This window comes from Marmota flaviventris, chromosome 1 (genome assembly GCF_047511675.1).
Source record: "Marmota flaviventris isolate mMarFla1 chromosome 1, mMarFla1.hap1, whole genome shotgun sequence".
In the NCBI taxonomy this organism is placed as follows: domain Eukaryota; kingdom Metazoa; phylum Chordata; class Mammalia; order Rodentia; family Sciuridae; genus Marmota; species Marmota flaviventris.
This window is the reverse complement of record NC_092498.1, coordinates 169,425,849-169,442,867: the sequence shown is the minus strand read 5'-3', so window position 1 is coordinate 169,442,867 and position 17,019 is coordinate 169,425,849. Positions and strand designations below refer to the sequence as shown.

Here is a 17,019-nt window from a genome sequence, read left to right as displayed (position 1 = left end):
TTTTTTATTTGTAGAGTAGATGTAACCATATTTTCTGTTCTTTATCATAGTAATGTTGTGAAGTTAATATTTAATATAAATATAAGGACATAAGCTTTGTAATATATGATCTTATTTTTATAACATGGATTTGTGTGTGTGTGTGTGTGTGTGTGTGTGGTGCTGGGGATTGAACCCAGGGCCTGTGCTTGTGAGGCAAGCACTCTACACTGAGCTACTTGGGATGTTTTTTAAGGTAAAATTTTATTTGCTTTCAGTATGTGACAGATGTAAGACAACTACAGAAACGCATTCAGGAATCTGAAGAAGCAGTGCAGTTTATTAATAAAGAAGAGGAACTTTTCAAGTGGGAATTGACAAAATATCCTGAACTGGATAAATTAAAAGTTAACATTGAGCCCTATCAGAAGTTTTTTAATTTGGTTTTGAAATGGCAACGAACGGAAAAACGGTAATTTCTAGTAATGTAATAAAAACTAAGTAAATGAGGTATAAAAATATGTAAAATATAAGTTGTTTTTATTTTTTTCTTTTGGCTAAATATTTAATGTAAGATTTATTTGTTCATTTTAATGAGAACCAAGTATCATATAGGAAGAGTATCAATGATGCTAATGTGTCACCCAACTTTATCAATATAATTTCTGCAGTATCACTTGGGTTGTCCAGAGTCAATTTACTTAATTTTTTTAATATTTAGTTTTTAGTTGTAGTTGGACACAATGACTTTATTCTATTTATTTATTTTTGTGTGGTGCTGAGGATTGAACCCAGTGTCTCACGTGTGCTAGGTGAGAGCTCTACTGCTCAGCCATAACCCCAACCCCCAATTCACTTTATTTTACAATTAATTAACTTGACTTATATTTACACAAAAAATTAGATGGGTGGGATAAAATCTACATTTTATTTGGGTACTGTCAGTTGCCCATCTGTAATCTAATACATGTTTTATCACATGCAGTATAGTTAAAAGTAGTTACAGCTACTACCACAAATATTAAATCAGACCTGTTGCATGCATTCTAACTCTGCAAATTCTGTAAACTCCTCCATGCGGTGTGATTCCTTTTCTACTTCCAAGATCAGTTTCTCTCTCTTGGCTATTAGTTCACTTTCTCTTTTATGTTTAGCATTCTCAATGAGCTTTTTAAGAGATAATTCAATGATGTTAATTACTGTGACTGAGAAAAACTAATAACAGCTTTCACCTCAGATGTTTCTTTTACAAAAGTGAGGAGTCAATATGGTACTATTGAATATAGTACTTAAAATTTCAACCAGAAAAATAAGTTAAGAGAAAGAAATAAAAAAGGGTACAAGCTGGGCATGGTGGCACACGCCTATAATCCCAGCAGTTCAGAAGGCTGAGACAGGAGGATTGCAAGTTCAAAGCTAGCCTCAGCAAAAGTGAAGTGCTAATCAACTTAGTGAGACCCTGTTTCTAAATAACATATAAAATAGGGCTGGGGATATAGCTCAATGGTCGAGTGCCCCTGAATTCAAACCCCAGGACCCAGCCCCTGCCACCGAGAAAAGGGTACAAATAAGAAAGAAAGAAGTCAAATTATCACAATTTGCAGATGAAATGATCCTATTTAGAAAACCTAAAAAATTCTACCAGAGTGTTAGAATTGCTAAATAAATACAACAAAGTGGCAGGATATAAAGTTAACATACAAAAATCAATAGCTTTTATATATTCTAATAATAAATCTGCTGAAAAAGAAGTTAGTAAAACACAATTCATCCATACCTTCCAAAAATTTAACAACCTAGAAATAAATCTAATCAAGGAGGTAAAATTCCTCTATGTGAAAATTACAGAACACTGAAGAATTGAAGAAGACACTAAAAAAGGAAAGATCTCCTGTGTTCTAGGATAAGCAGAATTAATATTAAAATGGCCAAAAGTCATTAAAGTCAAAATTAAAATTAAATTAAAATTACCAAAAGTTATATACAGATTCAAGTAATCTCCAGTAAGATATTAATGACATTTTTTCACAGACCTATAAAAATAGTCCTAAAATTCATATGGAAGAATAACTTTACAGAATAGCCAAAACAATTCTGAATAATAAGAACAATAAGAACAATGCCAGAAGTGTCCCAGTTCCTAACTTCAAATTATACTTCAGAGTTACAATAATGAAAACTGAATGGCACTGGCATAAAAACAGACATATAGAAAGTGGAATAGACTAGATGATATTGAAACAAACCTGCATGGATGCAGTCATCTGATCCTTGACAAAGGTGTCAAAAACATATGTTGAAAAAAAGACAGACTTTTAACAAATAGTACTAGGAAAAATGAATATTTATACATGGCATGAAACTGGATCCCTATCTTTCACCTTACATAAAAGTCAACTAAGGGCTGGAGTTGTGGCTCAGTGGCAGAGCGCCCACCTAGCACATGCAGGACCCTGGGTTCGATCCTAAGCATCACATATGAATAAATAAAATAAAGATATTGTGTCTAACTACAACTAAAAAAATAAATTGTTTTAAAAGTCAAATAAAAGTGGATCAGAAACCTGTAAATAAGACAAGAAACTATGCAATTGCCAGAGGGTATCAACTCTCTGGCATATAGATACAGGCATCAACTTATTATTCAATAAGATCCCTAAAGCTCAGGAAATAAAACCAAGAATTAATAAATGTTATGTTAAGTTAAAAGGCTTCTGCACAGCAAAGGAAGCAATTGAGAATATGAAGAAAGAGCGTACAGATCAGGAGAAAATCTTTGCCAGCTACTTTTCTGACAGAGGATTCATATCCAAAATACATAAAGAATTCAAAAAACTTAACATACACAAAAATGCATATAAAACCCAATCAATAAATGCATAGATGAATTAAACAACAGACATTTCTCAAAAGAAGATATACAAATGGCCAACAAATATGTGAAAAAAATATTCAACATCTTAGCAATCAAGGAATGCAAAGTGAGATTTTGTCTCCATTTAGAAGAGCAATAATCAAGAATACAAATAATAAATATTGGTGAGGTTGTGAGGGGAAAAGGAACTTGTATACTGTTGGTGGAATTATAAATACAACCACTATGGAGATCCATATGGAGGTTTCTCAAAAGACTAGGAATGGAACCAGTATATGAGCCAGTTATACCACTCCTTGATATTTATCCAAAAGAATTAAAGTCAGTATATCACAGTGATACATGCATATCTCTATAGCAGAATTATTCACAATAGCCAAGTGTGAAGGGACCAGCCTAGGTGTCTATCAACAGATGGATGCATAAAGAAAATGTGACATATATATGCAATTGAGTTTTACTTAGCCATAAAGAAAAATGAAATTGTCATTTTCAGGAAAATGGTTGAAACTGGAGAATATCATACTGAGTGAGATCTAGACTCAGATAGCCAAATGTTGTATGTATTCTCTCATGAGAGAAAAAGGGAAAGAAGAGGGACTTCATGAAAATAGAAGAGAGATCAGTAGAGTAGTAAAAGGAAATTGGGAGAAGGAGAAGGTGAAGGAGTAAAGGTATGGGAAATAAAGCAGACCAAATTTTGCTATGTGCATGAATAAATATATCAGATTGAATCCCACTGTTATGTATAATTATAATTTTTAAAAACAATTTTAGTTGTACATGGACACAACACATTTATGTATGTATGAATGTATTTAATGTGGTGCGAGGATTGAATTCAGTGCTCACATGTGCTAGACAAGTATTCTACCACTGATCTACAACCCATCCCCAGTAAAAATGAATTTTAAAAAAATGAGGGATCTAGAGGCTGGATTTGTGGCTCAGTGGTAGAGCACTTGCCCAGCATGTGTGATACACTGGGTTCGATTCTCAGCACTACATATAAATAAATGAATAAAATAAAGGTCCATCAATATCCCCCCAAAAAAAACCCCAAAATGAGGGGTCTAGCCTAAAGGCTGTCTAAGGCCTCTCATGATCCAAAAGTCTAAGTTTAATAGTATTTTTTTCTTTTTCAATTCAGCTGGATGGATGGAGGGTTTTTGGACCTCAGTGGAGAAAGCATGGAAGCTGATGTAGAAGAATTTTCCCGGGAGATTTTTAAGACATTGAAATTTTTCCAAATGAAGCAAAAGAAAGAATTACAAGAAAAAAGAAAGGCAGCAAGGAAACGATCTCTGATAGAAGAGAAACCTGAAGAAGAACCAAAAGATAATCCTACAATCATCATGTGCTCTACAGTAATGGAGCAGATAAAGGTTTTTAAGGTATAAACATATTTAATATGGCATTTAATATTATAATGTCTTCTCAACTTTGTGTTGCATATTATATAAAATAAATAAAATCCATCCTCTGATTTTACGTAGTTATGTATAAAATGAGATTGGTCAGCATCTAGCCAGTCTTACCCTTGGCAGTCATGTAACTCAAGATTAATTCTAATCATCTCTCTGGCCATAATAATTGGTTCAGGAATAAGCCTGAAACCCAAACTGGGTCAGAGTTCTTTTTGGAATTTTTGAACTGACTCTGGAAAAGGAGCCTCTTTTTCTTTATAAGTTGTGAAGGTATGAGTTGTGAGATCCCTGTAGCCAGCCATAGGGCTGGCTTGAGAGAATGACATTGATATTAGAGAAAAGAGGAAATAAAGAGACCTGATTATGCTCACTTCTTTAGGCTCCAGGATAGATACTTGAGTCATTTATTTTTGTCTCATCTCACTTTGAACGCAAGCTAATAGTGTCTTTCTCCTGCCCCTATTTCTCTACCTTCTTTTTTTTTTGCTGGGGGTGAGGGTTGGTACTGGGAATTGAACTCAAGGGCACTAAACCGCTGAGCCACATCCCTAGCCCAATTTTGTATTTTTATTAGAGAAAGTGTCTCACTGAGTTGCTTAGTGCCTCACTTTTGCTGAGGCTGGCTTTGAACTTGAGATCCTCCTGTCTCAGCCTCCCAGGCCACTGGGATTACAGGTGTAAGCCAGCATGCCCAGCTTCCCTACCTTCTTTGATCAGTGGATTGCATCTCTATTAATTGTAATCAAAGGAATACAGACTGAGGATGGCATTGAGGATAAATAATCAGAAAACAGTAAGATTTTCAAAGTTTCTTTTCTGCATCAACCTCTTGGTCAAGCTCTGACTCAATCCTGTCTTCTATTCTGGACATGGATATTATGAGAAATGAGGGATCACTTTTGGGAGGAAGTGGTGAAGGGACATTTTCCCCTCTTGGGATTTTTTTTTTTTTAAACCAGAGACTGAACTCAGGGTCCTTGATCACTGAGCCATATTCCCAACCTTATTTAAATTTTGTTGTTTAGAAACAAGTCTTGCTAAGTTGCTTAGGACCTGGGTGAGTTGATGAGGCTGCTTTTGAATTTACAGTCCTCCTGCCTCAGCCTCCTGAGCTGTTGGGATTATAGGTATGGGCCCTGGTGCCCAACCCTTCTCATATTCTCAATTAAAATTTATTGTGTGTTTGACATTTTAGTATCTCAGTTTCATATTCCAGTCTCTCATCATGAATTAGCACTGTCAAGGGTGGTGTATAGAAAAGACTGATTAAGTGGTGAATAGTAGTTCCATTGGAGCCGGTTGAAGAAAACATACATATAAAGCCAGATGAGGCAACATGTTGGCAAAATGGTTTCTTTGGCCCAAGAAAGGCAGAAGATGATTGCTCAGACCTATATGACATATTGCCTTCTGAACATGACATCAAATCAGTAGCTGGAAAACAGGAAGATTTTGCAACTGTTTATAATTTACTATAATAAAACTGTTAGCTTTCATTACTGTAACAAAATATCTGAGATAATCAACTTAAAACAATTAAGGTTTATTTTGGTTCATAGTTTCAGAGGTTTCAGTTAATAGTTGGTTGACCCCATTGCTTTTGGGTCAGTGGTGAAGCAGGCAGAACAAGCTTCTTGCTTTATGTCCGGAAAACAGTGAGAGGGAGGAGGAAGGGAGAGAGAGAAAGAAGAGAGGAGAAGGAGAGAAGGTGGAGGGAGGGGGAGAAGGAGGAAGGAAGAAGGAGAGAACAAACTATGAGCCAGGGACAAACTTTCAACCAGGCCCTATATCTTAAAGGTTCTATCATCTACCAATAGCACTACAGGCTGGGAACAAAACACATGGGCCTTTGGAGGTCCACTTACCGAAAAAATAGCAAAAACAAAATGAAGCAGTCTATCATTAATTCAGTATAATCCAAATTTTGAATAACATTTTAACTATTTTTTTCAGGATGAATACATTTAAAATTTTTAGTGTTTGCAAAAATACTTAGGAGGAAAAAAAGGGTTTTATTCTAGAAGTTGTTGACCAATAGACACTGAGTCTTAAGAATAACTCAAGAAATACCTGGTAGAACTATTCTCATCATCAAGTACTAATGAAGAAAAATTAAAATATTTGGAAGCAGAATCAAAGCTGAATCCAGAAAACTTGATTTTATTATGAAATCTGTTTTTTTATTTCTTTCCTGTTAAAGCCATTGAAATCTGTCCCTTCATATAAGAATACTTGATAAATATAAAAGACTATAACAACTAGCTACAAGTATACAAAGGGAGTGAACCTTCCAAATCATTGATGCAGATGGTTGAATGATTTGCTAGTGCTGTTCACATCCTAGAGCTTGTTAAGGACAAAGCTCATAAGAAAATCTACTCCGTATGTCATCCAGGGAGTTAGACCAACATTAAAAGAACTAGGAATATTCAATCCAGAGCAACTGGTCCTTGACAAAAGTGTAAAGTCCATGGATTGGCTTCCTAAGGATTTATTGATATTGCTTCTGGATTATAAACAGTTACCTGGAAAATTCTTATGTTACCTTATTTGAACAAGTTTTCTTTTATTGAATAGCAAATTATGTAAGGGTCACTTGGACATTGTATAAAAAGGGAATGAATTTGAACTAAAAACAAAAATCTGATGTTCTTATCAAGCAAAATAAAAAGTTTACTAATGGGGTTGGGGTTGTAGCTCAGTGGTAGAGTGCTGGCCTAGCACATGTGAAGCACTAGGTATAATCTTCAGCACCACATAAAAATAAATAAAATAGGGCTGGAATTGTGGCTCAGTGGCAGAGCGTTTGCCTCAGATGTATGAGGCACTAGGTTTCATCCTCAGTACCACATAAAAATAATAAAATAAAGGTATTATGTCCATCTACAACTAAAAAATAAAGTTACTAGCTTATAGTCCTCCAATTTTAAAAGCTTATTAAATTATTATTTACATGAAATAGAAACATAACTCATACAAAAATGAGATGTGTCTAATATTTTGAGAGAATCTAGAAGTTGGTAAGGCTAGTTCAAAAAGCATTTGAAGAGATGAGTATTTATAGATAATTTAATAACTGAATGTTAAATAAAAATTGCTAGTATTGACACAAAAGCAAGTAATGTCATGTAGGGTAATGAAACATAACATCTGGAGGTATCTTTTATAATTGACAGAAATTTTTTGCATCTCTGCCAGACAAAAGTAAACATGTAATTGTATAGTCTGTGACCTTTAGTAAATAGTAAACAGTGAATTGAATAGAGTAGTCTTTAAATCATAAGGACAACCACTACTTCCTACCCTGCCCCAGGTTTTAAATAAATTTTGGTAACACCTGTTGAAAATTTAAAAATTTGGTACTAGTATCCTAGTGTGTGCTATATAGTACTCAATGATGGAAGGAAAATTGAAATAGGGTAAGGTTTGTTGACTGCTTTCATGTTTGAAAAAATTGTTACATGCTTATCATTGCAATTTTACCAGTAGTTTGCTGTTTTTTCTCTTTTCTTTTTAAAAAATACTTATTTCTTAGTTTTAGGTGGATACAATCTCTTTATTTTCTTTTATGTGGTGCTGAGGATCGAACCCAGTGCCTCATGCATGTCAGGCCAGCGCACTACCACTTGAGCCACATCCTGAGCCCCTATTTTTCTTTTTTATTGGCTAGTATTTTTTATAATGGTTTTATTGAGATATAATTCACATACCCTAAAATCCACCTTCTTAAAATATGTAGTCACTGGTTTTTAAAAAGGTCACAGTGTTGTGCAGCCATCACTGTCATCTACTTGTTGAATATCTTCATTGTTCTAAAAACTAAACCAACAAATGTTAGCAGTTACTCTCCATTCCTTCCTCCTCCTTGGCCATGGATGCTACTAATCCACTTTCTCTATGAATTTGTTTATTCTATTATTTTATATAAATGAAATCATATGTGACCTTTGTGAACCCAGGGGTTCACAAAGACTGAACCCAGGGGTGTTTTATCACTGAGCTATATCCCCAGTCTATTTTATGTGCACATGGGGTGTCTTTCTATTTAATCAGGTCTTCTTTAATTTTAAACAATTATTTGTAATTTTTACTTATAAGTCTGTACTTTTTAATCTTTTTTTAAATTTTTATTGTTGGTTGTTCATAACCCACATGAATCAAATGTGTGAAATATGATATGTCAAGAGCTTTGTAATGTTTTGAACAACCAATAATAAAAAAACCACACAGAAAAAAATATAGCTCTCCAAAGTGAATAGCAATTCTTATTAGTTATTTAACAGAATCTGGGATATTAATAATAAAAAGCTACCCTTCATTAATAAAGTACATGCCATGTATCGAAAGCAATTAAATATTTTACCTACATTATCACAGGTATTATTTTTTTTAATCCAGAAATGAAGAAAATGAAGCATGTCCAAGGTCACAAAATCATAAAAGTCAAAATTTAGATTTGAACCTTGTTTCATCTGATTGAAGCCCATGCTTTTTATTACTATTCCATTTTTACCTCCCAATTTAGTTATGCTGGTTTATATGAAGAATTTTCTAAATTTTGAACTACATTAAGTCTGATATAAAATGCTAAATCCACTAACTCTTTTTTTTTAAATTTTTTATTGTTGGTTGTTCAAAACATTACATAGTTCTTGATATATCATATTTCACACTTTGATTCAAGTGGGTTATGAACTCCCATTTTTACCCCATATACAGATTGCAGAATCACATCAGTTACACATCCATTGATTTACATATTGCCATACTAGTGTCTGTTGTATTCTGCTGCCTTTCCTGTCCTCTACTATCCCCCCTCCCCTACTTTTTAATCTTTAATATTTATTTTTTAGTTGTAGTTGGACACAATATATTTATTTTATTTATTTATTTTTATGTGGTGCTGAGGATTGAACCCAGGGCCTTGTATATGCTAGGCAAGTGCTCTTCCACTGAACCACAATCCCAGCCCACTTTAATTCTTTATTTTTAGAAGTACTGGGGCATTGAGCTCAAGGATGCTCTACCAGTGAGCCATATCCACAGACTTTGTTACTTTGAGACAAGGTCTTGTTAAATTACCCAGGCTGGCCTTTAACTTGTCATCTTCCTGCCTGAGCTTCCCAAATGTTTGGGATTACAAGTGTTGCCATTTTGTCCTGCTAAGTTTTGCCCTTCTTTCATTAAATTTATTCATAAGTATCTTATTCTTCTTGATGATATGATGTGTGAGAATTTTCCCTACTTTTAATTTTGGATTGCTTATTATTAGCTCATAGAAATATAATTGATTTTTGTGTATTGATCTTGTATCTTGCAACCTTACTCATTAGTTCTCATTTTTTTCCACATTTTTTAATTGGTACATGATAATCATACATAATGATGGGATTTGTTTTTTTAGATATTCACACATGCACACAATGTACCAATATAATTTAGCCGGTTTTCATCTTCATGCGATTTCTGTTCCTCCCACCCCCACTTTTTTTTCCCTTCTTCTCTAGTGTCCATATATGGGAGAAAAATATGACCTTTGACCTTGTTAGTTGGCATATTTCCCTGGATATAATGGTCTCTAGTTCCATCCATTTTCCTGCAAATGACATAATTTGTGGTATATAAACCACGTTTTCTTTTATTCATCCATCTATTGATGGACACCTAGGATGGTGCCATAGTTTGGCTACTGTGAATTGTATCACTACAGTATGATGACTTTCATTCTTTAGGATAAATACTGAGGAGTGATATAGTTCTCTCTCTCTTTCAATCAGAGATTGAACTCAGAGGCACTTAACCACTTAGGCAGTCATTTTTATTTTTTCATTTTGAGAATAGTGTCTCACTAAGTTGCTTACAGCCTTGTTAAGTTTTTAAGGCTGGTCTCAAATGGAATTCTCCTGTCTCAGCCTCCCAAGTCACTGAGATTAAAGGAGTGTGCCACTGCACCCAGATATAGTTCTCATTTTTTAAAACAAAATTGTTTAAAATTTTCTTATTTATTTAAATACACGACAACAGTGGAATGCATTATAATCCTTTTACACACAGAGAGCACAATTTTTTCTATCTCTGTATATAAAGTATGTTCACGCCAATTATAGCCATTATACATGTACTTGATTTTTTTTGCATTATAATATATATACACCACAATTTTTCATATCTCTGTTTGTATATAAGGTATTTTGACCCCAAATTCAAATCTTCATACATGTATTTTGTATAATGATGACCATCACATTCCACCATCCTTGCTAATCCCCTTCCTCCTCCCTTTCCCTCCCACCCCTCTTCCCTATCTAGATTTAATCTAATCCTCCCATGCTCTCCCTCCCTACCCCACTATGAGTCACCCCCCTTATAATAGAGAAAACATTTGGCATTTGTTTTTTGGGGATTGGCTAACTTCACTTAGTATTATCTTCTCCAACATCATCCATTTACCTGCAAATGCCATGATTTTGTTCTTTTTTAGTGCGGAGTAATAATCCATTGTGTATAAATGCCACTTTTTTTTTACCCATTCATTCACTGAAGGACATCTAGTTGGCTCCACAGTTTAGCTATTGTGAATTGTGCTGCTATAAACATTGATGTGGCTGTGTCCCTGTAGTATGCTGTTTTTAAGTCCTTTGGGTATAGTCTGAGAGGAGGAATAGCTGGGTCAAATGGTGGTTCCATTCCCAGTATTCTAAGGAATCTCCATTCTGCTTTCCAAATTGGCTGCACCAATTTGCAGTCCCACCAGCAATATATGAGTGTACCTTTTTCCCCACATCCTCGCCAACACTTGTTATTGTTTGCCTTCATAATAGCTGCCATTCTGACTGGAGTGAGATGATATATTAGTTTTGATTTGCATTTCTCTGATTGCTAGAGATGGTGAGCATTTTTTCATATATTTGTTGATTGATTGTATATCCTCTTCTGAGAAGTGTCTGTTCAGGTCCTTGGCCCATTTAATGATTGGATTATTTGGGTTTTTTGGTGCTTAGCTTGTTGAGTTCTTTATATACCCTAGAGATTAGTGCTCTTTCTGATGTGTGAGGGGTAAAAATTTTCTCCCAGGATGTAGGCTCCCTGTTCACCTCACTGATTATTTCTTTTGCTGAGAAAAAACTTTTTAGTTTGAATCCATCCCATTTGTTGATTCTTGGTTTTATTTCTTTTGCCAACTTGGCTTGGATATTGACATTAAATAAGGTCTAATAATGTAGTATGGGTTTTTTGTTGTTGTTGTTTTTAGTTTTTGCCAGGTCTCTCAAATTGACTTTCGACCATATCTAATAATTTCATTAGTGAAATTGAACATTGTTTGCAGTACAGAATTGATACAAATAAAATTAAATTAAATTCAGAAAATATTTGACCATCACTGAGAGGAGTATTTTTTATGTGTTAAGGGGCAAGGATAAGTAAGAAATGGTTCTTGCACATCAAGGAGAATACAATATAGTGAGAAAAATAGATTTTGGACAACTACTCCAAAGGTGGTAGAACAAAGAAATCATTAAAAAAAATTTTTAAATTTGTTTTAGTTAGTTATATGAGACAGTAATATAATGCACTGTTATATGTCATATATAATGGAGTATAATTTCTTCTTTTTCTGGTCATACATAATGTAGAACCCCACTGGTAATATAGTTACATATGTACATAGGGTAATAATGTTTGATTCATAGAATAAAGAAATTCCTAAGTAGAGGATATCAGTATCCTGTGAGAAAAATAGGGCCTGAAGCAATTAATTTTTTTCATTTGGAGAACAGGTAAGGTGAATTTTATTTTAAGGAGGTAGATCAGAATAACAGTGTGATTTTTAAGGCTTTGGATTGGGAAGAGGGACAAATAAGCACTCTTTCTTCTCAACACTTGTATTATCTTATATATCTTATTTTAATTTTTTTTAATGATTTCTTTGTTCTACCACCTTTGGAGTAGTTGTCCAAAATCTATTTTTCTCACTATATTTTATTCTCCTTGATGTGCAAGAACCATTTCTTACTTATCCTTGCCCCTTAACACAGTATATATTTAATGTGTTTAAGTTATGAAGTACAGTAAGAAAATGAGCACCCATGAATCCTTTCCTCTGAGTCAGGTTACTAATACTGTTGTTTTCCTTCTGTGATTCCTTCCCTATTTTATCCCTTTAATTCCTCTTAAAGTTAAATGTATCATAAGTTTTATGTTTCAAATTCCTTTGCTTTTTTGTTTTAATCAAATTTGAATTTTTATATATATATATATATATATATATATATATATATATATATATATATATATATTAGTTGTAGATGGACATAATACCTTTATTTTGTTTATTTATTTTTATATGGTGTGAGAATTGAACCCAGGGCCTTACACCTGCAATGCAATCACTCTACCGCTGAGCCCCAGCCCCAGCCCCAAATATGAATTTAATAAATATGCCATCCATAAGCAGTTTTGTATAAATTGATTTTTTTAAAAATGGAACACTGTGTTTTTTCCCAGTATATACGAGGGGTTGAATTCAGAGCCTCACAGACATTAGGCAAGCACTCTACCACTGAGCTTCATCCTCAACTCTTTTTATTTTGAGGCAGTCTTTTTGAGTTGCCCAGGTGGGCTTGAACTTGCTATTCTCCTGCCTTAGTCACCTGAATAGCTGGGAATACAGGTATATATCACCATACTCAATTCAAAATTATATTTCCTTTCTTTTCAACTACTATAGAATATTTCTTACTTAATTTATTAATTTTCCTATTTATAGTCATATGGTATATTTCCTTTTTGCTATTATTAATACTTGTTTTCTTAGGCATTTTGTCACAGTAATGGAAAGCTGGTTAACACAGATGAGATCTCATTGTAATTTTAATTTGTGTTTCCCTGTTTATTAGTGATGTTAAGCACATTTTCATGTACCTATAATACTGTTAACTTATAGTCTTGTGTCCTAGCGTATATGGGCAAGAGTTTTTCTAAGAAAGGCATGTGCCTAGTAGTGAGACTTCTGAATATTAAAATATATGGTTGTTCAGTTTTGTCAGAAAATTTCAAATTATTTCTCAGTTTAAATTCCTACCAGTCCCATATTCTCACATCATCAGATGTCATGATTTTTTGCTACTCTAGTAAATACAAAATTATGTTAATATGGTTTTAATTTATATTTCCCTGATTTCTAATAAAATGTAACTTAGCTTTCAAATTTTATTTATTAAACAAATTCTTATTGGTTGACAGTGATATAACTGGTAGTATTCTGTGTGCTTCATTGAGACATACCAGTAAAAAGAACAAAAGTTCCTACCACCATAGAACTTACATTCAATTTGACTTTCATACTTCTTCTTCTGCATAAATCCTCAATTATACCTTTGGACTCCACTTGTGTGGTTGGTTGTTTCTGTTTTTATTGTTAATATTTGGGATTTTTATAACATATTCTGGACAATGACCTTTGTCACTTATGTGAATCTCTATCATTTAGATTTATTTGTATCTTATTAGATTTATCTTTATTATTTAGATTTTCATTAACATTATTGAATAAAGTTATATGGTTTCTCCCAAATAGCTTTGCAGAGCTTTAATTTGATTATCCCAGTATACTTTATTTTGTTATTACTATTATAAATTGATCTTTTTATGTTTTTAGCTGTGACTAGTATGTAGAAATTTTGTTTAATTTCTTTATGTTAATTTAATATCCAGAAACTATACATAGACAGCAATCTGTGAAGCATAATGTTTTTGTTTTTGGTTTTTAATCCCCATATCTTTTATTTACGTAAATTTTTGGACTGGCTGAATACATGTTGATTAGAAGTAGTAAAATTGGTATGCTTATTTTGTACCTGATTTTAAGAAAAATGTTCTGTTGATATCAAGAATGACAAATGTGTTGTTGAATATATTATTTTTATTTTAAAAACTTTAAAATTTATATTATTTTAAGCAGTACTTAAAAGCAGATAATACAGAAAAATGTAAGATGATGTTTAAAAACTCTTGATCTCACTCAGAAGAAATTAAAACGTTGCTACATTTTGGCATTTTGATAAGGCTTTTTCCCCCTTCGTGTGTGTGTGTTATATTTTAATATTGTAACATGTTTCTACATATAGTATATATATATAAAACAACTTAAAATTTCTAAAATAATGCTATTGCTTTAGTTAGTATACTTTTATCAGATACATTTTTTAAAATTTTTCTTTGGTGAAGGCCCTTTATTTTATTCATTTATTTATACATGGTGCTGAGAATCAAACCCAGGGCCTCACACATGCCAGGTGAGTGCTCTACTGCTGAGCCACAACTCCCGCCCTTATCATATACATTTTTATAGAACATTTACCTCTCATTCTTTATAACTTTTATACTTTTCTTGGCTATTTTTACATGCTTATTTTTCAGGTTAACTTTTAAAACAAATTTTTTATCTTTAAATGTAAAAATGTATTTATTTCATCTGATGAACTTTAGAATCATTTTGTTAGTTTTCCTCTTCCTCAAAATGTAATTGAGACTTTAATTGTATTCCTGTAAATAGATTAAATAATTTGAAGAAATATATATTTCATACTATTAAGGGCTGTCTATAGAATCTACGTGTATGGGAGTCAAATGACATTATTGTTTATATTTTTACCATTAGGAGTATATTCCTACTGTCTCCATTCTATGCAATCCAGGAATGAGAGCTCGTCACTGGAAACAGATGTCAGAAATTGTTGGCTATGACTTGACTCCAGACTCTGGAACCACATTGAGAAAAATTTTGAAATTAAACCTTACACCATACTTGGAAAAATTTGAAGTGATAAGTGCAGGAGCAAGCAAGGTAAATATCAAGATAAACTGTGCCACAGTCTGGCTGGGCACAAATGCCGCAGTCTGGCTGGGCACACAATCACGAGCCACCACACAGCTTGTAGATTCAAACGGCAACTCTTTATTCCCGAACTCACACCAGCCGTCTACAAACACGTTCTGGGGAAATCCACGTTCTCTGCCCAAATCCACCTCCACTGGGCTTCTGTCTCCCAAAAAATACTGTCTAAATCCCGTGAGAACTCAAGGGGAACTCAGGCAGCAGGATACGCCCTATTCCCAGCAGGAATAATCTTAAACCTTAAACCTGGAACCTAAACCTGGAACGCCCTAATCCGCCTTGGTCCTTGAGCAAGGTCACCTACATTCAATGTCACTGCAACATGGGGTACGCTGGCAAGGAAATTGTCATACCTACTTACTTGGCTAATGGCTCCCAGCAAAACTGAAATACTTTGATGAATTTGTAAATTGCATAATCATAGCTTTGTTGTGATCGAATGTGTTTAGTACTGGATAGCAGTGGATAGAGATGAGGGCAAAAATGAAAGAATACTCTCTTTTTCTGCACAAAGCATGTGCTTGCTTGTCTTGAATACAGACTAGAAATGGCTTTTTTGACCTCTTCCTGATTCATCCACATTCTAATCTGGCTGGATAATAAGTTTGCATTGATAAATGATACATAATTATTCCATTAAGAATCCTGGGGAGGGGCTGGGGATGTGGCTCAGTGGTAGAGCACTTGCTTAGTATGTATGAGGGAAGCACTGGGATTGATCCTCAGCACCACATAAAAATAAGCAAATAAAACACAGGTTTTAATAAAAAGAATCCTGGGCAGGTACATGTGTAACATAGGTATGTGTGTGTGTATGTGTGTGTGTATGTTTCCTAGTAAAATAAATGGCCATAGAGATAGTGTTCTTGAAATACACAGAGAATCTTCAGACCTGGCCTACAGAAAGACTATGTTAGAGAAACTCCAGAAGGTATTTTATTCTGTTTTCCATTTAAATACTGACAGCAGTAGTTTTTAGAGCAAAAAGTGAATTTTAAAGCTACATTCTTCTGACAAATTTTTGAATTATTAAAAAAAAACTTTCTAACAAAAAATTATTACATTACAGAAAATGCTAGTGTAATGCAGCAAGTTGCTTACTGAATCACATGGGAAAAGGCAATATAGTAAATAAGATCCTCTTTTCACCAAACCATTATTTCTCTCTTTTAGGAATTTTCCTTAGAGAAAGCCATGAATAACATGATAGGAACTTGGGATGATATTGCTTTTCATATAAGTCTGTATCGAGATACTGGAGTCTGTATTCTTTCTTCAGTGGATGAGATTCAGGCAATCCTTGATGATCAGATTATAAAAACTCAGACAATGAGAGGCTCACCTTTTATCAAACCATTTGAAAAAGAGATCAAGGTATGTTACATATGCAATTTTATTACATATGTGCTGTCAAGTAAACAAGTCCATTTGTTGAATATTCAATTCGTTCTGCATTTCCTCCTGGTTTCTGTCCCTCCTACCTCCCTCTTGATCTCCTTTTTCTTCTCCACTGATCTTCCCAACACCTGACCCACCCACCCCCACAAATTTTCCCCTTATTTTGCTCTAGCTTCCACCTATGAGAGAAAACATTTGACTATTGATTTTTCTAAATCTGCCTTATTTAATTTAGCATAATGGTTTCCATTTCTATCCATTTACTAGCAAATGTCATAATTTTATTCTTTATGGCTGAGTAAAACTCTTAATTCGTTCATCTACTGAGAGTTGCCTGGGTTGGTTTCATAATTTGATTATTGTGAATTGTGGTGCTATAATCATTGAAGTGACCATATCACTATGCTGTATGCTGATTTTAAAATCAGTATGCTGATTTTAGC

The 17,019-nt window shown here is 33.8% G+C and overlaps 1 protein-coding gene across 1 annotated transcript in view; it reads left to right on the top strand.

Moving 5' to 3' along the window:
• Dnah12 (dynein axonemal heavy chain 12) overlaps window positions 1–17,019 on the top strand; it is a 260,520-nt gene that overhangs the window by 44,325 nt on the left and 199,176 nt on the right. The window contains exons 16-19 of the mRNA XM_071618864.1: window positions 258–451; window positions 4,005–4,248; window positions 14,942–15,127; window positions 16,352–16,552. Coding sequence (XP_071474965.1) covers window positions 258–451; window positions 4,005–4,248; window positions 14,942–15,127; window positions 16,352–16,552 — 825 coding nt within the window. The remainder of the gene's footprint in view (window positions 1–257; window positions 452–4,004; window positions 4,249–14,941; window positions 15,128–16,351; window positions 16,553–17,019) is intronic.